The 25,929-nt window shown below is 56.1% G+C and overlaps 8 protein-coding genes across 8 annotated transcripts; 5 read left to right on the top strand and 3 right to left on the bottom strand.

The window, feature by feature from the left end:
• Nucleotides 1-3,353: 3,353 nt before the first annotated feature.
• GLRG_05373 (uncharacterized protein) lies at nt 3,354-4,494 on the bottom strand (the record flags this gene model as incomplete). The annotated part of the gene is made up of 4 exons (XM_008096058.1): nt 3,354-3,519; nt 3,719-3,765; nt 4,092-4,231; nt 4,395-4,494. The coding sequence occupies 4 exons, from the start codon at nt 4,492-4,494 to the stop codon at nt 3,354-3,356; spliced, it is 453 nt and encodes a 150-aa protein (XP_008094249.1).
• A 906-nt stretch (nt 4,495-5,400) lies between these two features.
• On the top strand, nt 5,401-6,711 carry GLRG_05372 (uncharacterized protein; the record flags this gene model as incomplete). The annotated part of the gene is made up of 2 exons (XM_008096057.1): nt 5,401-5,753; nt 5,910-6,711. The coding sequence occupies 2 exons, from the start codon at nt 5,401-5,403 to the stop codon at nt 6,709-6,711; spliced, it is 1,155 nt and encodes a 384-aa protein (XP_008094248.1).
• A 424-nt stretch (nt 6,712-7,135) lies between these two features.
• On the bottom strand, nt 7,136-8,848 carry GLRG_05371 (uncharacterized protein; the record flags this gene model as incomplete). The annotated part of the gene is made up of 3 exons (XM_008096056.1): nt 7,136-7,306; nt 7,375-8,486; nt 8,536-8,848. 3 exons carry the CDS (start codon nt 8,846-8,848, stop codon nt 7,136-7,138), a joined length of 1,596 nt encoding a protein of 531 aa, XP_008094247.1.
• A 6,721-nt stretch (nt 8,849-15,569) lies between these two features.
• GLRG_05370 (uncharacterized protein) lies at nt 15,570-16,435 on the top strand (the record flags this gene model as incomplete). The annotated part of the gene is made up of 2 exons (XM_008096055.1): nt 15,570-15,892; nt 15,946-16,435. The coding sequence occupies 2 exons, from the start codon at nt 15,570-15,572 to the stop codon at nt 16,433-16,435; spliced, it is 813 nt and encodes a 270-aa protein (XP_008094246.1).
• Nucleotides 16,436-17,700: 1,265 nt separating this feature from the next.
• On the top strand, nt 17,701-17,967 carry GLRG_05369 (uncharacterized protein; the record flags this gene model as incomplete). The annotated part of the gene is made up of 1 exon (XM_008096054.1): nt 17,701-17,967. The coding sequence occupies one exon, from the start codon at nt 17,701-17,703 to the stop codon at nt 17,965-17,967; it is 267 nt and encodes an 88-aa protein (XP_008094245.1).
• Nucleotides 17,968-20,036: 2,069 nt separating this feature from the next.
• GLRG_05368 (FAD dependent oxidoreductase) lies at nt 20,037-21,514 on the top strand (the record flags this gene model as incomplete). Its single annotated transcript, XM_008096053.1, has 3 exons — nt 20,037-20,862; nt 20,920-21,166; nt 21,247-21,514. The coding sequence occupies 3 exons, from the start codon at nt 20,037-20,039 to the stop codon at nt 21,512-21,514; spliced, it is 1,341 nt and encodes a 446-aa protein (XP_008094244.1).
• Nucleotides 21,515-22,819: 1,305 nt separating this feature from the next.
• Nucleotides 22,820-23,780, bottom strand: GLRG_05367 (3,4-dihydroxy-2-butanone 4-phosphate synthase; the record flags this gene model as incomplete). The annotated part of the gene is made up of 3 exons (XM_008096052.1): nt 22,820-23,112; nt 23,211-23,546; nt 23,717-23,780. 3 exons carry the CDS (start codon nt 23,778-23,780, stop codon nt 22,820-22,822), a joined length of 693 nt encoding a protein of 230 aa, XP_008094243.1.
• Nucleotides 23,781-24,838: 1,058 nt separating this feature from the next.
• On the top strand, nt 24,839-25,720 carry GLRG_05366 (3-demethylubiquinone-9 3-O-methyltransferase; the record flags this gene model as incomplete). The annotated part of the gene is made up of 1 exon (XM_008096051.1): nt 24,839-25,720. The coding sequence occupies one exon, from the start codon at nt 24,839-24,841 to the stop codon at nt 25,718-25,720; it is 882 nt and encodes a 293-aa protein (XP_008094242.1).
• Nucleotides 25,721-25,929: the final 209 nt, after the last annotated feature.

Raw genomic sequence — 25,929 nt, 5'->3', positions numbered from 1 at the left:
TCCGGCCCTCGCATCCTCTCCTTCACTCTCCTCTTACAAACAAACCTACATAATACAACTACGACGTTTTACGCACACTGACCAAACCCAAACTTCCTCCCGCCAGCAAGGCATCCTGGCCCTCCCGCCCTCGATGAGAATGGTTTACCCATCTAGTACTACACTACGCAGTCGTCCTTTTCAGTATACCTGCTCAGCGAGGTCCGCCAATAGAACCTGCTTGTCTATTGTCGTTCCGGTTTCTTCTTGCAAATCATCTCCAGTCTCAATGCATGCCGAGCGAGAAACGTACTACCTCCCGCCTTCGCTGCTTTAAAACTGCGAGAAGCACCAAACACAAGCCGTATGATGCCGGATACAACAAATGGCCCCTCCCCCTTCAGACTCTGAGATTCCCGTCCCGTGAGGCCTTTCATGTGCCTGGCTGCCTGTCCATCCCCGTTTGACGTGCGCCCGGGCGCACAAGCCTCGCTCTGCATTGAATACCTACCCTCTTACCCATACGGTACGATCTACCGACCGTTCGTCACCACAACTTGGTCCTACCTAAGCAACATCATCCCCCAACCCAAAATCGATGTCGCCGTACCAGAAATACACGCGCTGGACCACGGCATACACGATGAACGCTAGGCCTGGTCGCACCTTGACCCCGATTCAGCTGAGGTAGCGAGTGTACAGTGCCCGAGTCAATGCTCCCCCCCTTCCCTCCTCCGATTCATCGCAAGCTGCGACAACGGCACGACAGGACAAAGACATTTTACAAAGCCTCACAGTCGGATTGCCAAAGAAACACAACCACCACCCCTGCCGAGGGAGAGTGGGGTCGCTCTGACTAACGAGTGTACATGCCAGCCAACAGGAACCCTCCCGCCAGCGAGCTAGGCGGGATCAAGGGCGGAGGGGGAAAGGGAAGAGAAATACGGATACCATGGTAAGTATGTGTTAATCACGTCAGGTACGGATACACTGCTACGGATACAGGTATGTCGGCGATAAATCGTCAACAGTCCCCGGCTCGCCCCCCTCTCGGTCGACTCGGATCGTGTCCAACGACCACAGTGGTCCCAGAGGGCAATTTTGTCAATCCCTTGCCTGCAGCTGCTGTCCCGTTGGGCGCGTCGCCGGGGAACGAATATCTGCAACTGTACGGAGTACCTTGGTCCAAACCCACAACCATCCTTTCTCGATCGGGGAATGGAACGCCCGTGCCGAAACCTGGCTCATGGCGATCTCTGCCAGTGCCACGTCCAGCCTCATTGACTAGCACTCCAGAAGGCACTACTGCTTCGTAGCTTCGACATGCTTGCTTGCCTTACTTGCCCACTAGCAGACGAGGAAAGATCAAGTACCTAGAAACTTCAGGTCGCCGAGGTCAGGCCAAGGAGGAGCCATGTCAGATGCCGGCAGTTGAAGGGATATGCATGTTAAATCTCGTTAGACCCACTCACACGAGGAAACTACGACTGCTAGCCAAACTTAGCTGAGTGGGATGAACTGACTCCGAGATGACCGCCAGTCGGTCATGCTACGCTGTCTTCCTGCGCGCAGCCTCCGGCCACCGCCATATACACTACACTACCACCGCTACTACATTACCAGACGTCTGGGGCACGCCAACTTTTTCCCCCTTTCGTCAAGCTTGCAGCGTTGCATTGCTCGCTTGCTGCTCGATGGGGCTCTTGGTGGCCTTCACGTCACAAGGCACGAGAATCCCAAGTCGATGGTGGCCAGTTGGCTGTTTCGTCCCTTTAGCTGCCGTGGCAAGGACCTTCGCCGTATCCACACAAACGCGCCTGCACACACACCCCTTCCGCCGGGTCCGCAAGTGCATAGACGCTTTGGGTGTCCGGGCAGACCCATGCCGCGTCGATTCGACTCGACAGTGGTGCAGAGTCGCCAAACCCTGAATGGACAACGCTCTCCGAACCTAGTACTCCGTACGAAGCATTTGTATACCTACACATCAAATCGACCCCATAAGCTTTCTTTTCTCAATGGACCACCCTGCGGCAGAACCGGCATTTCCGCCGCTCCACCATGACCCTGGTAGCTTGCTGGGCTTCTGGATAGCGGAGAGGATCACGACAATGCAAGCGTCGGCAGACATGGGCTAACTACGGTATGTAGTACGTACGTGGAGGCCATAAACAAGAGGCCGCTTGTAGTCTGAGGCTCTGCAAGAGCCCTCGGCATTATGCGGCCCCATGGGCCCGACCCGAGGACAATTCGTTCGAAACGGCGGACGGACGCAAGTCAACGGTCGACAAGTGCCAGCGCTGCGCACAGTTTTTTTGCCGCCCGAGAGCCACAATGTCACGCTTCGTAACGCAGAATTTCGTCCCCGGCTTCTAGAAGGTATCGATGCCACCACCATCACGGCCGCCAGTCAACCACTCCCGGCCGAACCGTAGCCTACCTGACCTCCTCCACCTTGGGCACCATCGGGCTTCTACCACGATCCTCTCAACGTTCGTCTGTTTGTCCACTACCGTCGAGGCGTGCCAGAGAGGCGAATCCAATTGTATCGCCCAGGCATCTTGGCCACCCTCTGCGTCCTGAAACCACCATTGAAAAATTTAATCCGGCCGAGGAGGGAGACCTGAGTCAAGCAACCGGGCACAAACTCCCACACGCTGAGCGAGTTGCTCCACCCCCTCGTCGGGGACGACGCCCGCTGTATCTCCACTGTTCCAACGCATCGTACTAATTACCTACCTACCTTGGTAGTTTACCTCGGCTACACCTGCGTCTTTCCTCTCTCTCTCTGCAACAGCGTCTTGGCCAAAGTTGCATGCTCATCCACTGCGTTTGGAACGAGCTACTCGACTCGTTGTCTGCACCCAGAACGGCAATTATCATTGGCCGATATTAGCAGCCAGCCGCCCTCATTATTGCAGTCTCCAATCACACAATACCCCTGGATCTTTGCTCAAGTCTCGAGCTTCATGTCTCACCCCGTGAGTCTGTGAGTAATCATCGGAGCAACCTGGTAGGCATCGTCGTTGGGGTTTCAGCAAGCAATACAGTAAAGACGGCAACCTACAGACAATCTGACTTGACTACACACGCGGTTCGTATGCCAGACAAGGGATTTGGACCATGCGCAAGCAACGCTGGCCCCGGCCGACCTGACTGATGGATGGACCTGGGTCGTGCCCGCTTTGCCGAGCTCTCCAACATCCGGTATTACGGTTCACCCGTGACTACCGAGAAATATTGACGGTTAGACGATATAATCTGGGGAAGCGCAAAGTGCAACGACCCCGAAACCTGCAAAGACGTTATCTATATGCCCCGAGCCTCTTTTGACTTCCATAACAGTGAGCTTTATTGTGAATTCACATCCAGAATTAGGCCCTAGCCCCATTGTCATGGTTCTCAACCAAGGCGCGTGCGTTGCGGGCAACAGCCAGCAGGTCCAGGCCGGCCGTGCTACAGTCATGCTTGACTCTGATTCCGCCGACGTTGCTGGGGGCCATGTACATACGCAGCTCCCCGAAGTCCGTTGCGACGGGCCTACCAATGTATTGTCATGTTTGGCCACTTTCTCTATTGGTTCGGCCATAATTTGGCAGATAGCCAACCCCCATCCATCAGACCTGTTTTCTTGGGGGTTTGATCTGCGGGTATTACAAGTCACTCGCCGTTGGAAGATGGATAACGGCGTTCGTCCCCCTTCCACCACAAAATGGAACCGAAATGTCAGCGTACGTACGCAAACTGTATCACTGCATTGCTCGGCTCTTGGCCATGACTTGGGCGCTGGACCGGATAGAGACGCCTCCGACTGGCTTTTGCGCAACACGATCCATAAGTGTATGGACTTGCAACGTGCTAGGGTTACATCCAGAGACATGAGTGGTCACCACGGCCGCAAAGGCCATCATGAGGCCATGTGCATCATTCGACATCTTTACCAAAGCGGCCCGCTCCGAAAAAACAAAAGCCACCCCCGGGGCCGGTGCCCTCACCCGAGGGCCGCGTCGGCACAGACCAGTCGTGCTTCACGAACAAGTTACTGCCGAAAAGATTTTGACTACAACCGTACTATGAGAAAGAGAGAGGCTGTGTGAGTCTCATTAACTCACCTGGAGTGCTTGCGTCTCTGTGACTAGCTCTGCACCGTTGTCGCTTGCCACTTGAACAACGCGGACGCAGACGGCCATGGCAGGAGAGTCCTTATCACTTCCGCACAGAGTAGCAGGCAAGGCTTCGAGGCCAACGTGCACTTATGACGGAAATATCTTCTCAAGACGCTGGTATCCATCATCGTTAACTACTCCGTAACCGCCAATCACTCATATGCAGCTGTTTCGACCCTGGAATCTAACCTCCCCGGGTTCAAAGTGCAAGGGGTACCATCACCCAACGCGTGTGCCGTGCATACTCACCGGCCTCGTGCAGTGTGGCCGCCAAGAGCCCGAGGCGCGGCCCCAACCCGAAGATTTCCTGTGTTACCAAACACGCGAGCTTGTCGGGTCGGCTGGGCATCTTGACCGGCAGGCGGCGGGTACTTCCTGAAGCGGGCAGTCGATGAGCGCTTCAATTACGCCTCGTGAGACTCCTACGGCCCGAGGGAGGGGCAACCTCGGCGTCTCATCCAACCGCCGCTCAACAAACATTGTTGGTCGAGGACTGATGTTGGTAGTCGCTTAAATGCCGTCGTACCAACAGTCCAATGATCAAGAGAAGCCAGCCTCCCCACCTACACTCGCATCGTCGCCGATGTCGCCTTCTTGCTCGTCCTAGCACTTCAACTCGTACGTCAATGCCGTTTTTTCAACTCCTTCAGCAAGTCAAAGTGAGGCTTATTAGCATGGCAACGTCGGCATGAGAAAAGAGACATCTTCCCAAACCGCCGCGCGTTCCGCTCCCACTATGCCTGACGTAGCCAGGCCTTGCCCCTGTGCTATTTGTTAGTGGTGCATCTCTGGGCCTTGGCTGTTCATGGAGGAGGAGGACGGGCTCTGTTTGTCCCCGTCCCAGCAAACAAACCTGCACAAGCGAGGCGTCTTTTTCGGAGTTGAGTTCCCAGAGAGGCATATGCGTGGCAGGCTTGCCGTCATCAAGAGACGGAAAACAAGTGGCGGTGCGGTCGACCGACACGGTACGGGAAGTGATGTGATGCCCAAACGAGGAGAGAGGCGGGTGAATGTTGACACCGGTGAGAAGATGGATGGGATGGGTAGGTAGGAGACCGCCTAGAAGTGGATGTCCGCGGAAACCTCGAGACAAACATGTATAAAAAGACCTCCAGGAGCCGGCACCTTTTGAGGTTCTTGCCCGGCATCACCACAGTCCGCAACCATACACATTTCAACTTCCCCCTCTCCATTTCATTTTTCGCACATCTCATCAAGTCGAATTTAGCCATCAAGACATCATCACACACCCACCATGTCAACCGAGAGCAAACCCGCAGCAATGGCACACGAACAGACGGCTACCGTCCCTGAGCACGGAAGCGTGCTCGACATCGGCGGCGGCAAGATGGAGTCTCACATCCTCGACGACCTACGCCGCACCCTCGTCGCGGCGACCCAGCGCCCCCCGAACAGCCACGCGGCACCGCCCACCATGCCTGACGAGCTGCTGTACGACGACAAGGGCCTGGCCATCTGGGCCGACATCATCTTCACGCCCCAGTTCTACCAGACGCGCGACGAGATCGTCCTGTTCCAGAGGCACAGCGGGGAGCTGGCGAGGGATTACATCCCCGACGACGCCACCATGATCGACCTGGGCGCCGGGTGGGTCTTACTTTGCTTTCGTGATTCCCTTATCTCTTGTGTCCCCTCTTCTCGGGCCAAAAGAAGTACAAGGAAAAAGAGAAAGGAAAAAAAAAACACTTGGAAAACACATTGTCAGGACAAAGAGGTTGGCTGACCCGTTTGTTAAATCTCCAGTGATATGCGCAAGGTCAACTACCTCCTGGAAGAGCTTGCCCACCAGGGCCGCAGGGCGACGTATCTCGCCCTCGACATCTCGAGGCGCTCTCTCACCACCAACCTGGAGGCTCTCGCGCCACGCCACGCCGGCGGCAGCGTCCGCATGGCGGGCCTCTGGGGCGACTTCGCGGCGGGCCTGGCCTTCGCCGAGACCGTCTCGGCGGCACCGCGCGTCTTCCTCTCCCTCGGCTCCGTCCTCTTCAACGACCCGTGGAAGAAGGCAGTCGCCGCCCTGCGCGACTGGGCCGCCCTCATGCGCCCGGCCGACCTCATCCTCGCCGGCATGGACGGCCACGATGTCTCCTCGGCCAAGGTCTGGGACGCCTACCACGCCCGCCCGGACCTGTTTACGCGCTTCTTCCACAACGGCCTCGCCCACGCCAACGCCCTGCTCGGCCACGACGTCTTCTGCCCTGAAGACTGGGACATCTGCGCCGAGGTCGACGCCGCCGAGAAGCGCCATCGCTTCTACCTCCGGGCCCGGCGCGACGTCGACGTCACGGCGGGTATGACGACAACGACGACGACGGCCACGCTACGTCGTGGTCTCGAGTTGGACTGGTTCGACGCCCACAAGCGGTCCGAAGCGGACGTTCGCGGTATGTGCCGTGAGGCCGGCCTCGAGGTCGTCAAGTCGTGGGCCGCCGAGGGCTCCGAGATGCGTCAGTACCTCATCCGCGTCAACCCCGATGGCGGCGCCGCCGCCGAGGAGAACTCGTCCGACGAGAAGGATAGTGCCATCTCAGTTAGCGGGGAGTAATAACGGTTCATCTCGGTCGCAAGAGAGAAACGGAGAGGAGGGGGGAAAGGGGGAACATTTCCGTGCCTTGGGTTCCTTTTATTCTCACCATCTTCCTTCTCTTGTTTTCATCTTCGTCTTTCATATGTAGGAGGGGAGACGACAAAGGTAGTCTCGCGCGAGAGCCGAGGAGGCAGGCAGGTGCAGGCGCATTTTGTTTTACGGCTATGCGGCCCTCCAGTCAACCTGAAAATCCGTTTGGATCCAGCAGGGGTTATAAACAAACAAGATACGATAGCTGAAAACAAGGAAGACAGACGTAAAATAAACAAATAAAACAAAAATCATTGGCTGATCCTTGCTTGTATCAAAAAAAGAAAGAAAGAACAAAGCGTGGCTCATTGAGAAAACGATCACCATGTCCCTCGACCCCGACCTATCTCTCCTAAATCAAGCACAACGTCCCTTCAGTCGCAGCGATGTGGGAGACGAGCGTCTCCCACCAAGGGTGCCGCTCCGAAATGCGTCGGGGAAGTTCGGAACGGTTGACATCGCGGGTGTTGAGGGCCATCCATGCGCGAATCCGATTGAGTGACTGGAATGCCGGGGGCACGCTCTGCAACGAAGGGTCGATTAGATTGGGCAAGGGATATGCAATGATGGACTGGACTGAACTGGACTTACAGAGCGGCAGCTGGTACTAATGACTGACTGGAACCAGTTCAGGGCACACTGGACGTGCGCCTCGTGTATGGCCACAACACCCAAAAGGAAGACTGGGAAGAAGGGAGACTGGGCGGTGAAGAAGGTACCTGACGTTGGCATCATCCGGATGCACTTCGCCAGCTCTGTCACCGGGAAGAGGACATCTGGATGACAACGGGGGAGCCTCTCGAGACGACAGCGGAGGTAGATGACGGCCGCCAAGCGCCATGCCTCTGCTGTGACTTCCGTCATGGAGCTCCTATCCATGATGAGCCCGTGCTTGTCCAGTTTGATGGAGGCCAACAAGTCGCGGGGGTGAAGGCTGTCTCTGGAATTGCCTGGCTGAGACGAGGAACCATCGGTCCACTGATGCAAATTCCTCAGTTCCTCAAGCAGCTTGTCGGCACCTGGTTTGATGACGAATTCGCTATCCTCAGGGTCCGCACCTAGAAACGCGCTCATGTGTGTGATCTGCGAAAAGCGATGCAGTAGTGTTGGAGACATGCCGCACCCGCCATGAACTCTGTGGACGTCGTGCTCCGATCCTTGCAATAGCCACGCAAACTGGCGGTTTTCCGTAGCAGCCAAGTCGAGAGGAGCCATCGGAAGGGCCAGGATAGCTGCTCTGCCGGCAATAATCATATTTCCCGCCTGCGCCTCGGAGGGTTGGATGTTGACGGGCTTCCAGTAGCGGTGCCCTGGTTCCGTTGCGTCCAGAATTCTACACGCCAGACGAGCGCCTTCCAACCAGCGGGGGACGCGGTTTGGTGGCCGTCGCTGCTCGGGAGACACGACGTCAATCATGTTGAGGACGCCCATGGCAGCCACCATGCAATCTGCTTCACTTTCTGAGGGGAGCTGATTACGAGCCTCACGTAATGCCATGCCCAATAGGATAACGGCGTTCTTGTAGTGGCTCTGGGTAATCTGCCGAATCCTCTCTCTGGGCTGGTAATCAAGCACGTACGTCCCAGCGAGTGCCAAAATGGCAGATCTGACACACGAGTCCTGAGATGCCATTCGGGGAATGTTTTCGAACCAGCAGTTGGTTTTATCGAGAACACTCCTGCCTGGGCACCAGGCCTTCAGGTCTAGTAGACGGTTATTAGGTGTGGACCCGAGTGATGGCCATGGACTTACAAAACGCGAACAGACTCTTGTCGTCCTGGTCTTGTAGCCCCATTTCCCCCATGTACTGCGGAGAGAGGTACATGGCGAGGGTCGACCTAGGAGAAGGCTCTTGTCCGCTTCCCTTGTACATAAAGACAGCGATCCCTGACTCCTTGGCCGGCTTTCTCTTCTCGTTGTGAAACTTGATGTACCCATCAACCTTGGTGCCCCGCTCTATTGGGCGTCGACCCAAAACCAGACGATTTTCGTCATCGGCGTTGTCGTCAAAGGGGTTCGACAAGGCTAGGTTTTCCACACAACGAGATTCCGGGGCTGGCAGCATTGCTTCGAATACAAGATTGGCCGACGGGCGAGGGGAGACGGGCGGACCGTACAAGGGCACTTGTGCTGAGAAGGCGGCTACGCCATCACGACGTGCTATGTAAGTCTATCAGCTTTGGATGCCTCGGCCATGCCATACTGCCAACCACGTGCTGTGTCTACTCGCCCCTTCCGTTGTCCCTTCTTTCCCACCTTCATTTTGTGGGTATCCATGCAAGGGATCGAGCAAGCATGGGTACCACCAAAGTTAAGAGTCAATAATGAACTTACACGACGGGGAGAATGCTGCGGGCCGGTCGCCAACTTGCGATCTTGAAAGTCGACGCCGACGTGTCGTCGGGTTCGAGTCGGCAGCAGATGAGGGCAAGTCTGTCGGTTTGCTCCATAATTGGTAGTCTCGGTGGACGATGTCGTTGTCGATGTCGTCACTGCTAGAGGAGGGAGTTGATGTAGGCGTAGATGAAGGTGGAGTTGTCGGGGCGGAGAGTGAAGCGGTCGAATTGAGAACTGGAGGGGGATCCTCGTCAAAGTCCAGGGTTCTCTTACGGGGGTGCTTAGCCGTCATGATTGCAGCACTGTTCATGTCGAGCCGGGCCATCAACATGCCATCGGGCCCGGGTGGAGCATCAAGACCGTGCTGAGTACGGAACCTTGGCCGCCAGAAGAACGGAGACACGAGCCTAATGCCGCCGGCTCCCTGACAAAACAAGTGGACAATGTCCCGGGGAGAGCGAGTACGTGCACCTAGATTCAAGTGGAGAGATGGTGGTGGAGAATGGGCGGAAAAAAGAGGGGGGGGGGGGGGGTTCAAGGCGTAGAAAGCAGTTTCGGGGCCAGGAATATGACAGAGCAGCAGGGCAGGGGGTGTTGGATGCGACCCGGGACCGGGAGCAGGGTGAAGCGGCAGCGGAGACGGCGGAGCAGTAAGGTTGTCGGGCCAGATGAGGCAAGATGGGGGATGGGGCTGAAGGAGAGAACAGCACCAAGACCGCTACACTGGGTAGCCAGAGGAAAGGGGCCAAGAGCACCACGGGTGTGCGCTGGGGCACCGGCCGCCAGCAGCTTTACTAGCAGCGACGACCAACAACGAGTGCGCGCTACTGTCAACCCAAACTCAGGATGTCTTGCCGCGCACGCTAAAGGTCCGGGGGCAGGGCTGTAGGTAGTGTGCGTGCGTGCGTGCGTGGCAGTGGATGTGGGCGGGTAGGATGAGGAACCGAGGGAGGGGAAACGCGGGAGAGGGTGGTGGCCGATGCGCAACGCGACAAGTGACAGCCAAGGTAGATAAACCAGGTACGTGTGTGTACGGAGGAGTATGGTGGATGAGATAACAGGATGAATAAGCCGGAGCGACGTGATGGAGCACGGATGTCGACGCGCCCCACGGGCACGGATACCGCCTGTAGTGCCGTCGACCACCGCAAACTTGAGGGGGGGCCGAGATGTCGGGGGCCTCTAATTTACTTCAGTTTAGTATGACGGCGCGACCCCACTCCAAAATGCATGTCAGCGTCAGAGACACCGTTCGGATCATGAATCTGACTGACTTTAGTGCGAGTCTCTTGCTATGCGAGATGGCTCGGATCAGGCTGGCAGCACCAAGCAAAGCGAAGAGCCTACTTCAGGAAGACGATTGGCTGGCGAAGCTTTGAATACGTATTTTAGTGTATGGAGTAAGGGCCGAGTGAATAATCTGACAGGAGAAGGCGGATAGATGCGAAGAATTCGATGTTCTTGTCGTTGATTCAGGGCAGAAATTCTAGAGCCGTGAAGGCGTGCATGCAACGATGATAAGCGATGGCGTGTACACACGTGTCTGGACGGCGAGGATGATGAACTAGGCGAGGTGACTTGGGCGTGCCCCCCTCTTTCCCCCCTCCCCGAGCAATGGGCGCTGTCTTGTCCAAAGCTAAGCCGACAAAGATAAGGCTTAATGGTTCGAGGTAGCGAAGCGGTGGGTAGGTATGGTATTCTGGAGGGCCAGGATCGACCAGTAGCGGCAGACGTTTCGGCAGCGACACGGTGTCTCGACAGCATCAACGGATAGTGCCCAGGAAGCGAGACAAGAAAAGACAAGGGCGGACTACTGCAGCCCCTTTGTCAGATGACTGGGCGCCAGTGATGTCTTGGGTTGGGTCGAGTCCGTGTGTTAGAGTTTCAGCCCAATGGGACTTCCCGCTACACGTCGGATGGCCTGATTTTTTGAGAGTCTTGCCTGCATGAGACGAAGAATGGATGGAGGCAGTGGTCGCACGAGGGATTTTGTCGTCGCAGCACGGTCCGCGATAGGCCGCCTTGCTGATTTGTTTTTCTGTTGTCTCTGCCTTAGCGCAGCTGCGAGTGGTGACGTGAGCTTTTGAGGAGTTTTATTGCTGCAAGCCGGGCAAGTCAGAGAGAGACACCGAGACAGAGACAGAGACAGAGACAGAGACAGAGAGAGAGAAGGTGTACGTGTGGGTGGACGGGGTGGACGGAAGTGAAAGGAGGTCCAAGGAAGAGCAAGGGCCATCGGATGGACGAGTGAGAGCAATCAGACTGTACCTCCCTTAAATGGAATGAGATGTCAAAAATACGAGGGAAGGTAATATTGGACGTTGTCTTGGATGGTGTCAGGCATGCGACGAGCATACGGGACAGTCTGTGTGTATGACGTGAACGGTTGGGGGAGGGAATGAGGGAAAAAGAAGACTTGACATGCTCTCACCTCGACAACGAAAGTCCCTTACGATGACTGGGACATGGGCTCGAGAAAAAGAGGTACTGGTAGGTATGTACGGATAGCGGAAGGGGTGGGGTAAGAGTAGGGGAATGCGAGGGAAGGAGCAGCAAGTAGGAAGGGATCAGAGAGAGAAGGAGAGAAAGAGAGGGAGAGGGGGAGAGAGCTACCTAGGTAGCTTGACTGGTGGCAGGAGACAAGAGGCGGGAGGAACGAGAAACGGGGAAGGAGAAAGGAGGGGACGGCAATAGCGAGAGCGAGAGCGAGGGCGAGGGGCGGCCGCGACTGCTGGTGCAACGGTGAGGATTGGACGGACTACCTACCTACCTAGCTACGACTGCGACTGCAACTTCGGGTGAAAGTGGTTCTTGGTGCGTCGTGTTAGCCCTTGCGCATACCGCGCCAGACGAACTCTAAAGGCGGGCGGTTTTCGAGGGGGTGTGAGCTTATTTCAACATCTCCATTCTAGGAGAGTGGCAAACTCGGCGATGCATTGAATGCGCAACGAGATGGAGTGAGGAAGATATGACGAAAGACAAGCCCGGTTTTAGTCTTGGTGCTTTCACGACAAAACGAAAGAGAAGGGGGAAGGCAAGGGGGGGAGGAGAATGGGGAGGGGGGGAAAACACCTTCCAAAATCCGAAGGGTTTAGCTTTCACCGGACACAACAGAGGGAAACGCAGGGAAGGCAAGGGATAGGGGGGGGTGGGAGTGGGGGAGGGGGTGGAGGAGACGGGAAGGAAAAGAAATATGGGCAAATTGTTCAAATTGAAGGAGGGAACAGGAACGGCAAGAGGAGCTCAGAGAGCATGGAGATAGCAGTTACACTACAGGAAGCTGACATGCAAAATCGACATGGGTAAGACCTCGTTTGTCGATCTCTGCGAGTGGAATAGGTATGCTAAATTCACCTTGCCCCCCCATGGTCCCATGCTCCATGCATGCTCCACTTCAGCCCCCCTCCCCACTAGCCTTGTCCTACTACAGGTACGAAATATCCGTACCTATGTAAGGATACTGCGTAGAGAGAGAGAGAGAGAGAGAGACACACACACACACACACACACGAATGTCTCATATCCCGACTCCCGACTCTGGACTCCCAAACTCCAACTTCATTTCCCTTCTTTCCCCGCTACCAACGCCTACAGCACCATGCCTTGGTGCCATTCCCTTTTGAAGTTCGCCTGCATCGTGTCCTCGTCGACCTGCGCCAAGCTCCAAGGGGTCTTTTTGCAGTTCACCAGCTCTCTAAAATCCGTATTTCCGTCTTCCGGGCTCATTGACTGACCGACCTTCTCGCATTTTCTTACCCTACCTACTTTGCTGTTTTCCGGCCTCAAATCGATTAATTAATCCTTTGCAGCGAGACTCAGCCGTGTATGGATCTCCACCTGCCATTGCTGAGTGTTAGGTACTTGGTTTCCTAGGTAGTAATTAGATACGTGCCAGATCTACGGATACTGGGACCAAACCAATGTTGAATCTCACTACCCCGGACAACAACAACAAGCACGCGCAAGGACACCTCTGTTGATCGAGAGAGAGAGGTAAAAAAAAAAAGAGGGCCATCAACATCAAGATCCAACAGTAACCCCCTACCTGTACCCGGCCCACGGGCAATACCCGCCACCAACAATCATCCTGTCCAACACGCCGTTTCGCACCTCCAATGCAATTGGCAGACCGTGCTATGCATGCTCTGACACTCCAGCTGGCAGCGCCCAGGCTTAGATAGCGCCTCTGTAGCGGCATTCCCCCCCCTCCCAGGGTTCCGACACCGCTTGTTGCCCTTACCTTGATGCTCGGCTGCTGCTGACTGCGGCACTGCATGGCATATTGCCCGCGCGCCTATTCGTACACAGTTACACTAGGGATACCTCTGCTGCCTTCCACGCCTTCACGATTCCCCCAAGGCCTGCCCTTACCTGTGTGCCTGCCTGCCTGCCTTGTCCACCCGCCCCCCTCCCCCCCCCCCCTCCGGGCCTCTGCAATTCGCATTGCGTTGAGAGGCATTGATGCCATCCAGGCGAGCTGACCTTCTCGGTTGGGGTGGGTGTCGAATACACGATCGACGACATGTTAGTGCTTCGTGGTTACACTATTTCAGATCAACCTTTATGTTGGCGGCTCTACTAAACTTTTAGCGTAATTCCTTTGCGTTTTAGTAACAGACGGACTATCTCCACCTCGTGATTCCAGAGTCCATTCCACTGTACTGTTCTGGGTTACGGAGGCGCGACCCTCTCCACTAGCGTCCACATAGTATGAAGCACCTTTGTGCCGTCGAACACTTTCTGTGTCTACCATAACTGAAGAATGCAGCTACCGCGGTCTCAAGACATTTTTGGGTTACTGCTGTGAGCATTTGCCGCTTAAAGGCCTGATTCCGAATTCAACGTTCGATGGCTAGGCTGGGAAAGCGGGTGACACTCTCCTCGAGGTGCGACCCGCTTAACCTGCCTTGCTCGCCCGGTAAACGATGTCTGTGAGCCGTCGGCACTCCTCCGTCACTCCGTCGACTCTTGACCCTCGTCCTTTCCTCCTCCTCCACCTCCTACCACTTTTGACCACACACACACACACACACACCCTCGGCTGCTTCTCACCTGCTGGCTGTTCTTTTGTCCATGGGAATCGGCCATGTTCTAGGCCTTGGCCGACTTTTCTCAAACCGCACGCTTTCTTCTTCCTGCCGCACACCCACCCCATCATTCCCTCTTTCGTCTCTTTGCTTACATTCGGTCTGCTAATCTATCCTCGCGAACCCAACAGATAACATTTAATTGGCTTGCCCCCCTCCATCCTCCATATGCGGGAAATGGAACATGCAGAAAGCCAACCAGGCCCTCATTGCCTCACCATGCCTGGCAGGCCTGCTTTGCCTCTCTTTCTGCTCCTTCTCCTCCCACCCCTCCCCCCACCCCCCCGGCTGTCCATCTCATTCTGTCCCTTGTCCTGATTTTCTCGAACCTCTCTCTCCTTCTGATTTCTTGGCCTTGCCCATCTGCACCATGATACGGGCGTAAAGAGGCAAGGGACTGGCACTACGCCTGAGACCGCGTTTGCATCTGCATCCACGTCTGCGACTTACCACTCTCCATGTCTCTCTCCCCCCTTCTCTGCTCTGTCTCGCGTTTCCTCGCTTTCCATCCTGTCCCCTTTCCCATACCTCCCTCAGGTACGCAGTCTGCGCCGGATCCACAACACCAGCACCGATACGCTACGATACCAACGCGCCGTTCCATTCGTGACCCCCCCCCCCCTTCAAGTCGTTGCCCCTCTCCCGTCCACTACTACCTAGGAAAGAAATAGGTACCTACCTACATTGGGTGCACCGTACATGCTACACATACCTCACATACCTAATCCTCTGGGTGTCGGCCGTCTCCCCCTCCCGTCCCCTCGCGTCTCCATTCATCTCCATCAGACTCTTGCTACCTACGGATACCGGACCCGACTGACCTGTCCTGGCCTTCCCACTACCACGACTGCCTTGACTTGGCCCCTCCGCCATTCCTCGCCTCCTGGAGTCTTATCTCTTTTCTCTTTTCCCGTCACCTCGTTCAAAGTCAACGCCCTCTCCACCTGTCTCCATCTTCTTCTTTCCCCTTGCCCAAGTCATATCCTCTTTATTGAGTTATGACCAGGACTCCTCTTGTCCTTGCAAACTCTCTAGATTCACCAGCGCCCATCCCGTCGCCTCGCTTTCTGCCTCTTGATTCATTGTACATGTTTTCTGGCCTGGATTACACCGGGACGTTTCCTTCCCTCTTCAACGACCCACTTGGAGCGTTTCGACGTCGTCTCTAGAGAACTAACTGTACGGCCGTTCTGCCATCTGCCTGCCATTTTTCGGCTCCCGCTCTTGTACTCGATCTGGGCAACAAACGCCCTCGCAATCCATTCGGCCTGCCACCGCTCCAGACCCTTCGCGTCCCGTTTTGCGGAATTTGTAGAGCCATCCAGCACGGTGTTATGCGTCCAGCTTTCTGTTCTGCTCGTCATGTCGCTCAAGATCAACTCGCTGCTAAATCCCGAGGGATCAGTCGATCAAGAGGCCGAGGTCCGCAAGATGCTCAGCAAGGCATATGCCAACTGCGATAGGACGCTGCCGAAACAAAATCCCAAGGAAGGTGCACTAGCATACTTCAGTGATGTTCTCGTCCACATCACCGAAGTATTGTACAAAAACTTTACCGACGAGCTTCTGCACGAGGAACGCTTGAACTCGACGGGGCACAACATTGTCGATCAGGCCTACCGTGCCAATGGGTTTAATGACATGGGCATCCTTGAGTTCCATACGAAGAGGCGTAAGATGCTCAGGTTTGTTTAGACCCGCCATTTCAGCGTCTCCCAGTTGCTGACATCGGACCCAGGAGCATGAAGGAAGCCGTCGACACCAACGCGGCCACCCTGAAGAGCATCAGGGAACGCGCCTCTCCCGCCCAAGAAAAGCGCGCCTCAGAACCCGGCCATCAGACTTTCTTCTCGGAATCGAGCTCCAGGTCCTCCTTTTCCTATTCGGCATCGTCGTCTGGGGCCGTTTTCTCCGCAGTTACATCACAAGCGTCCATGTCGGATGGCTCACATACGTACCGCCAGTCTGACCGATACCATCGCTCAACCACCCCCGACTCACCGCGAGAAGGTGATGACGAAGAAGATGTTGATGATGTTGACGACGACACAATGCTGGGCGACGACAGCACAGAAGGCGTAAGAGCAGGCGCCAATGTAGACATGGACTCTTTAAGGCACAGAGGAAAAGGTCATTACATCTGCCCTCATTGGCAAACATGCCAAAAGGGAGGTCAAGATCACAAGGGGGGACCCAAGATCTTCTACCGCAACTGCATGTACAGGTAATAGCAATACCTGCCACTTGTCGAGACTCCATGCTAATAACGACGACAGGCAACACTTGCAGAAACACTCCAAACCGCACAAGTGCATGTTACCCGGGTGTCCTAACAAGGACGGATTTGCGAGGAAAGACCAACTAGTTCGACACCAGGCGAATGTCAAGCACGACCAACCGTTGGCTTTGCCCGTGCCCCGGAGGTAGCATCGCGTTTAATGGAACATAGGATTGGACTGTAACCGGGGCGTTGACACGACTTTCTCTTGCGCCACTTTGATCATTTTCAAGCGGTTTTAGCCCCCCCCCCCCCTCCCTAGTCGGCTTGGGGCACGTGGGTTGAGCGTTGTAAGGCGTTGGGTTGGCACATTGTATCACCATCTCTCTCACCGTCGACAAGGGACCGGCGGTGTGTTTTTATGTTTTTCTATCTCTCTGGTCTGGTTTTTGCCAAGTCGGGGCATGCTGCCTGTTATACCCGTCTTGGATGAGGTGATGGGGTGGGCCATGGGTTTATTTGGTATGGGGATAGAGGGGCAGACTTTGAAGTCGGCGTAAAAGAAGGCACGGGCGGTCATGAGGGTATGAGAAACGAAGTAGCGGGAGTCCCCACGATTGGGTGCTGAATAATGACTTGTTGAAGCAAACAAATAGCCACTGTGCATCTTGATCTGTTATAAGACGGGGAAAAGAAGGTAGAAAATAGCTGTCGAAGGAAATGTTCCGGTGGTGCTGATTGATGGACGAGAAGGCCCGATTCCTGCAGGCTGCTAATGTCATGTCCGGGGGGACATGATCAACTACCTAGTCGTGCCGTCTGCACGCAGATATAACGAGTGGCATGTCGAGCTGAAATCGGGCCAGAACCGACTCGCCATGTTATCTACCCATCGCATCTCACCTAAAAGTATCAATTGATTTTGGAAGGTTTCGCCGCGGGCGTCAGTGCATGGACACTGGACCTGCAGGTTCCCAAGCGGAGGGCTATCAATATTGCCAAGTACGTCCGTATGCAGTATCCTCATAGCCTAATAGATGTTCCCCCCAGAGCCACTGCAATCGGACCATAGTCCGATCTCCGCAGACTGGTCGAGCAAGGAATAAATCCTGCCCTATCCCCCTCCCTCCGGCCCCCCTCCGCTCTCCGGCCCCACACTGAAGCCACAAGCAATCCCCCCCCCCCCCCCCTTGAGATGCAGAAATCACAACTTCCAACAGGGATATTTGTGTGCTTGCAGCAGCAGCCTCGGAGGATTCCCGTTGGTCGTTACCAATGTCGGCAACGGGATACAAGCAAGAGAGCAGATCGGGGGGGGGAGGGGGTGGCGGCGGTGTTGGAGACATGTCGATGAGCGGCCGATACCTGCCTGTGCGTGAGAGCCTGAAGGGTCAGACGAACGGGCGCATTTGCCGGAAGAGGGCTTATCGGCCGAAGGGGTGTATCTTGGTGACCGTTCCGGCTACCTTGCGCGTTACAAGGCTGTTATCGCAACGCCCTCCCGCTGGGGGCTCGCTCATTCGTTCAGGTCAAGTCATCTGATTCAGACTGGACTCGCGTCCGTTCCGTACCTGCCCTGGTGTTTTGTGTCCGTAAGGCGACCAACATGGGTAAACCCTTCCCAAAAGAAGTGAATCGGGGGTTGCGCCGGGACATGGCCAGAGAGAAGTAGGTTTTTTTTTTTCTTTCTTTCTTTCTTTGTAGTTCCAAGACGCGGGGGGATTCGCTTTCGGCATGGACTGCTTGGGGATGGATGTATGGACATGGTAAATGGCCGGCTTCAACCAAGGTATCAGGTGCCAATCTCACGTCCTGTTGGAGGAGGCCTAGCATATAAGTCTACTCCGTACGGATACTGAGGAAAGAACGCCAGCTAACCCACCCACTGCCTGGTACGATATAAGGGAAAAAAAAAACCCCAAACAGGTAGTGGGGAACTGTGACCCACGTACGTCGAGACCATCTCACTGGCCTGATTCGTGCCGGATATGCACAAGAATCTCTCGCTGAGGTAATCGACGATGCATAGCCATCTTTACCTGACACGAGGTTTTATAGCTAGGTATGGGGTACGGATACTTTTGACTGATACTGAGGTACGTACCTATGTAGGTAGACGACTTAGGTACGTATCCCTCTTAAAGTCGCATAGATATACTTTGACACCGTCGGAAAAACGCAGTATAACAAGTATCATTCCCGATACTCAACACAATCGAAGGAAGGTATAGAAGAAACACAATGCCATGGGAACAAGGCACCTAGGCAGGCAAACGTAGGTAGGTAGTAGGTGTCTACATACCTAGACCCAGGTACCCAAGGCACCCAAAGCAGAGACCCGCCGAACAGCAACACTGGGGTCATGGTTGGCTCCCCGGATTAAAGGCCGAACCAGCCAAAGCGGCGTAGGAGTCGGTACGTATCTCAGTTATCCGAATGCACTGACAGAAAAGTCCTAACAGACTGGGGCAACTAACTAACAACAATGAGGTAGACTCAGTACCTACACTTATCAAATGGAAAAACAATTAGAGAAAAATACTAAAAAGAACTCATTGGGGGCGTAAAAAGCCCGTGGCCAATCTAATTTTGATTGTGTGAGAAGTTCTATTAAACTACCTTATGCTTGCATGATTGCTGTAAAGTAGGTGGACTAATGGCCTCTGTGGTCGTGGGCTCTACAGTGTCCAGAGTGTCTTTCCTTTTCTGAATTCTATTTTCTTTTCTTTTCTTTTCTTTGTATCCGTACCTAAACCGTGTGGTATGCAACTAATCCAGTCAGGCCACTCCAGAAAGCCGGTCCAAAACTCCAAATGGCGATACCCCCTGTTCTGTTCCAACGACATGGGCGGTGGCAACCTTTCGAATGCAAATGCGAACCTGCAGCGCAGATCGTTCCCCTGTCATCGACTGAGCTGATCAAACTCCCGATTGATGACCGCTTTATTCGTGTACACAACCACCCTCCCCCCCTTTGTCATAGACAGCCGCAGCTCCAACAACCACCCCAGCACAACACACTTGACAGGTCATGTTGCATCACCCAACTGCCAACCTAATTGCCTGCCGGCAATCCTCCAGTTTACAATGGATGCCAACCAGAATAGGTATGGCCGGATGGGCACACCATCCTTACGGGAGCTAACCAAGTCTAATTCGGCCTGCTGCTGCGTGCTTCTCTCATAAACGAACGGGGCAAACCCCGGCATCTTTCTTCCGGCCGCACATGCAGAGTCTCTCCATCGTCAACGGTCCAGCCTCGGGGCCACTGCCATCTGGCTTACATGATGACGACAAGATTTGCAGGAAGCACCTCTATTTCGGTCGCTTGTATGTATCACGAGTAGACACCCAAACCCGGCTTGATGTTGGCTATTCGGACGAAGGGCGATGTGTCTCGGCCAAGGGAAGGGACCTTGTCGACGCATTACCCTTGAGTACTTTCTAGTGTTTCCCAACGACAGTAAGCCTAGGTACTCCATCCGACGGTTCAAGATGCTGCTGGCCTTTCGTCTATATAAGACTCAATTCCCGCCCTTGACATGTGAGGTGCTGTTCGGACAATCAAAAGCAGCAGCAGCTTTCGGACTCGGGCGCATCGCAGATACACAATGGCTCAGTCGCAGCACCTCACTCTCGTTGAATCTAGCAACGCCAAAACCAAGGCCTTCATCATCGTTGGCGGCGGCGTCTTTGGCTTGTCGACCGTCCTCTGGCTGCTCGCCCGTCATCCCGATTGCACCATCATCCTCATTGACCCTACAGAGTTCTCCAACCCCAAGGCCGCCTCTCATGACATTTCCAAGATCCTGAGAGATGACTATCCAAACATGTCCTACGCGCCCTTGGCCATAGAGGCTATGAACCATTGGAGAACCGATGGCCTCTTCAAAGACTTTTACCATGAGGTCGGCGTGCTTCGTGCGGACCCTGGCAGCCACAACGAAAAGGCCCAGAGTACGCATCGCAGTCTCGGTCACGAATCCGGAGCCACCTGGATGGCTCCCGACAAGGTGCGAACTGCGTGGCCTGCTTTCGCCACGACCGACTTTCAGGGGCTTGACCGCGTCAGGTATAACCCCAACTGCGGCTGGGTTGACGCCGCCGACTCTCTCGAAGCCGTTCGTCAGCATGTAGTCAATGCCGGAGCGACCCTCGTGGTCGGCGAGGTCACCACCTTGCTGTTCGACACCGCCGGCGGATGCACGGGCGTCAGGCTGGGCAACGGCGACGAGCTGAACGGCACGGTTGTGCTCTGCACCGGTGCCCGTACCGCTGCCCTGCTCGCCGAGAGTGCCCCTGAACGGAAAGACATACACGCCGCTCACAGACTGGCCGCCACCGGCGCCGTCAGCTTCACCCTTAAGGCTGAAGGGGACCAAAAGGACAAGTTCAGGGGCATCCCCGCCCTCAAGAACACCCTGCCCTCAGTCAAAGGTAAGCCAAACTTGATGGCTTGCTCTGTTAAAGAGAGGCAGGCACTGACGACGACAGGCGAGTCCATGTCAATGACACCGGACGGCACACTCAAGTTCAACTGTGACATGGCCTTCTCGTACAACCAGTTCCACGCCCCTACCGGCACCACCATGTCTTTAGCACCCACGGTCCCCCACCTTACTGAGTGGACAACCGAGGAGCACATTCCCCGTCATCTGAAGGACCGGGCCTACGAAACCCTCAAAGGCCTGTACGGAGATGAGATGGAGGGGAGGACGATTGACAAGTACCGAATCTGCTGGTGAGTGCCATCGTCGCGCCCAGGACGTAGTGACCACGGAGTCTCGGCACGTCTTGACTAACACCACGCGCGCACGCCAGGGACACGACGACGCCTGAGCACGATTTCCTCATCACCCCCCACTCTCAATGCAGGCATCTCTTCATCGCAACCGGCGGCTCCTTCCACGGCTGGAAGTTCTTCCCCGTCATTGGCAAGTACGTCGTCCAGATGCTGTACGGCGAGCTGGAGCCCCAGTACGCCGCCATCTGGGGCTGGGACCGCAAGGCTGGCGGCCAAGTGGCCAACGCGACATATAGCACCGAGGGTGACCTAGGCGAATGGATCAGGGAGGATGAGAAGCAGTAGGCACTTGTCCGCGTGTTTGAGATGGGAGGGGGAAGCGGCTTGCCTGTATGGCGAAGTCGGCGAGTCCTGGTAGCATACCGACGCATCGTCGGCGTCTGATCGGTTGGCCCTTTGGGGAAAAACAAAAACAAAAACCTATCGCCGATGTATAGCAAGGGGTTTTAGGAGCAACAAATTGAGAGAATCCGATCATCGCCCGAGGCCCAACGTGTGTATTGTTTAGTCGGAAAAGACTCCAAGACATTGCATTGACTCGTTCATCACGGGGAGGGGTGTGTATGGCCAGACCCCCCCTCCCCTCGCGTAGACCTCCCACAAAGGGGCGAGGTATGGCATTGGGGGGGGGGGGAAACCATAGGATACGGGGCACAAGCCGTTTTGCTATGCAAGGGGGGAAGACTGTTATCACGTCGACTGGTTGTCTCTCAACTGAACATTGGGGGGGGGGAGGGTGGATGACGATGTCTACTGTCTCAACTCCAAAAGAAAAAAAAAAAGAAAAAAAAAGGAAAAACAAGGTAACATGACCCAACTGTGCCAGCGCCACGCCCACGAGCTCATGTTTGCGTGAGCTTATTTCGGATATACCAAAGGGCGACGACGCTAGACTGGCCTCGGTGGCGTGTGATAACCTGCACTTGTCTTTTTTGGGCACGCGGGTGATGGCGTGTTCGGTGGTGCAGACGTGGGGGAGGAGGACGAGGCTCAGATACGGATGGGATGCTCCATGAACTCCTTCACCCCCCCTTCTGCCATATTGCTTCGAACAGCGTCCCATTCCTATAATGTTCATCCGAGCAGAAAACCGGGCCCCGTTCACCAGCCGAGTATTACAAACAATATAATAAAATAAAACTTTTGTTTCTCCCGGGTTGAATTGCTCCTGCCAAGCAGGTTGGTTTACCTCCTCAAGACCCGGAGATGCATCGACGATGAGGCGGAAAGTAGGCGGATATGTAACGAATATCCTTTCTCCCTCCCTCCCTCTCTCTCTCTCTCTCTGTCTGTCTGTCTGTTTTGTCTGCCTCTCTTATTCGAGATGGGGAAAAAAAAGGCAAAAAAGAAAAAAGAGCCCAAGCGCCCAATTTCTTTTTCTTTTACTTCTTTTGGTGACCCGCGCTCATATCCATGGATATATAACGTATATAACGACAATGAGACCTTCCGTTGCCTTCTGCCGGGGTGCCATTTTCGAGCACTGTAACCTTGAAAAGCCAGTACCACCCATCGTTCATCGCCCTCTCCGTGTATCTCTCTCTGTCTTCCTCTGTCTTTCTCTCTCTCCCGCCTTCTCTCGGCCGCCCCTCACGACGACCCATTGACGGCCAGCTTGCCCTCCGTCTTCTCGAGGTAGGCGACGAGGTCGGCAATGGTGCAGACCTTGAGGCCGAAGCGGCGGGCAAAGTCGATGCACTGCTCGCCGTGCATCATGCCGGCGTCCTCGTGGAGGGCGGCGCCGTCGACGGGGCGGCCGTCGTCGACGAGCTCGCAGATGGCGGCGGCCTCGGGCTTGCCGGCGAGGCGGCACAGGTCGACGGCGGCCTCGGTGTGGCCGGGGCGCTCGCGGACGCCGCCGGGCGGCGCCGCAGGTCCCTGGCCTTTTGGTAACCTTTTACTGACAGCTGCAGCCAAATGGCGACCAGGTCAGCCTCTAGTTTGAAAGGCTCTATGTAACAAGGTCGGAAGAGGCGCGGACTCAGGCGGCGGAAGTCGGCGGGGCGGGATCGGGGGTCGGCGAGGGCGCGGCAGGTGAGGGCGCGGTCGTGGGCGGAGATGCCGGTGGTGACGGCGGGGTCGGCGGCGTCGACGGAGACGGCGTAGGCGGTGCCGCGGGGGTCCTCGTTGGCGGCGACCATGGGCGGGAGGGCGAGGCGGTCGAGGAGGGCGGGGGCGAGCGGGGCGCAGACGTAGCCGGACGAGTGGCGGACCATGAAGGCCATCTGGGCCGTCGTCAGGGCGTCGGCGGCGATGATGAGGTCGGCCTCGTTCTCGCGCGAGGGGTCGTCGAGGACGACGAGGAACTCGCCGTTGCCTTGGGGGAGACATGGATGGTCAGTTTCATGATTGGCTCTGCTAGAGGGGGGGAAATTGTAATGGTTCGTCTGTCTCTCTCGCGCGCGGGCGCGGGCGGGCGGGGGGCATCGATTGGCGGGCAGAGCGCGAAGCGGCTCGCTCGCCGGGGTACACGGGATCGGGACTTACGGAATGCCTCAATGGCGTCCGGGATGGAGTCGAACTTGGACTGGTCTATTGTTGAGGAAGGCATGATTGCGGCTGTGTTTCGGGGGATTGGGGGGAGAGAGAGCGAGCGAGTATGAAGCGGGCGTATGGACTGAGGAGGAGTGGGAGTTGGCGAGGTGAGGTTAAAGGTTCGTCGGCGAAGGTGGTGACTGAGGTGGGGGGTGGCACTGGCGGGGGAGGGGTCGACGCGATGGAGTTGCTGATGCTGCTTGCTGCGTGCGCTACACCAGGGGGTTGGTTTGATCAACGCGAGGGCCGGCCGAGGCGGAGAGGGGCCAAAACAAAAAAAAGGCGATGGCGGTTGATGGATGGGGAATTTTTTCTGGGCCGAATCCGGGTCTGGGTCTGGATCTGGTATGATGCCGGGGATAGGATGTCAAAGTACCTAAACTAGGTAAGATTTCCTACCGGTCTCTGTCACAACGTTTCCTCTTTTTCTCGTACAAGTATAAGAGGGAGAGAAATGGTGCTGATGCGTGATGGGTCGGCTATAAATGCGATGGTGGTAAGGTACGTGAGGAATCGTCCAAATGTCGTCAACGACAAACATCCCGAGGATCGCTCGGCCACATTGTTGGTTGACTCATGCTCCCCTCCCCCCGGGCGTCGGCGTACGGTGCAATTTTCAGATGCGAATCGGCTCAGCCCGACGCGGCGGCGGTTGGTGGGGCGTGGATTATATAAGCCGTCCGCGCTCACGGGAAGCTCGTTCATCTCATTGGTCAATGCCATGATTCCGAGGATAGGTACCCAGGTAGGCACCAGGGGGATTACTGACGCTGACAAACACTCCCGCGCGGCCCCGTTTCCTTTTCCTTATGTAAACCACCTCTTTGATGATTTTCAGCGGATACCTACGTAATCAACACAATGTAGGTATGTGGAAGAGGCCCAGGATGGGATGCGTGCGTGCACTGACGGTTGACGGTCGGTAACAGTGCCGAGTTCGAGGTCGCTGCCGAATCTCCAATTTCTCCAAATCGCATGACCTTGCTTTGTCATCAGCTTTTCTCCCCCCCCCTGGCTAAGGATTCCGAGTCCTTTTACACCCACCTTCCCAGCACTCCACGATACACAATCGCCATGGCACCTTCTCGCCCGGCGACAGCCGCTCTGCTGCGCGCATTGCGGCGGACGACCACCGGTCTATTAGCCCGTCAGACCTCGGGCGCGGTCGCGACGCCGCTGCTCAGGACGGTGCCCGCCCGCCGTCAGAACTCGACATTCTCTTCCGTCTCCCCCGATGAGGTCGAGCACTTCAACGCCCTTGCCGCCGACTGGTGGGACCCCCACGGCTCCTCTCGCCTGCTGCACCTGATGAACCCGCTCCGGCACACCTTCATCCGCGACTGCCTTGCCAGTCAGCCCGATGCTCCCGCCACGCCCGCCCGCTTCCTCGACGTCGGCTGCGGCGGCGGCATCTTCGCCGAGAGCGCCGCCCGCCTCCCCGACACCACCGCCGTGACCGCCATCGATCCGACGCCCGGCGTCCTCGCCATCGCCAAGGCGCACGCCCGCCGCGACCCCGCCCTGAGGGGCAAGCTGGAATACCGCGCAGCCACGATCGAGACGCTTGCCGTGCCCGCAGCGCCCGCGGACCGGTACGACGTCGTCTCCGTGTTCGAGGTCGTCGAGCACGTCGAGTCGCCCGCCGAGTTCCTCGACAGGTGCGCGCCATTCGTCCGGCCCGGCGGGTGGCTCGTCGGGAGCACCATCGCGCGCACGTGGGTGAGCTGGTTCACGACGAACCTGATTGCCGAGGACGTGCTCGGCATCGTGCCCAAGGGGACGCACGACTGGCGCAAATACATCAACGCCAACGAGCTCCGGGGCATGTTCATGGGCAAGGGATGGGAGATGCCCCGCATCGTCGGCGTCGCCTACGTGCCCGGGCTGGGGTGGAGGGAGGTCAAGGGCGGCGAGAAGGTCGGCAACTACTTCTTCGGTGTGAGACGGGCGGCGTGACGAAGCAACATGTCGACGTCCCTCCCCTGTGTATACTATACAAAAATGTAACTGTACAGTAAGGTAGTGCCGGTCATAGATACCCCGAGGCTGACGGGCTGTGTCGGGAACGGTGGACTCTGGAAAGCCTCGACAGTCCCGAACAAAATAAAACCAAGGTATTAAAAATAGAAAAGAAAAAAAAAAAAAGAGCCTCCCCAGAAGCCGAG

The sequence above is a fragment of the Colletotrichum graminicola genome (assembly GCF_000149035.1).
Source record: "Colletotrichum graminicola M1.001 genomic scaffold supercont1.18, whole genome shotgun sequence".
Classification (NCBI taxonomy): domain Eukaryota; kingdom Fungi; phylum Ascomycota; class Sordariomycetes; order Glomerellales; family Glomerellaceae; genus Colletotrichum; species Colletotrichum graminicola.
The sequence above is the reverse complement of the archived record's forward strand: the minus strand, read 5'-3'. Positions and strand labels throughout refer to the sequence as shown.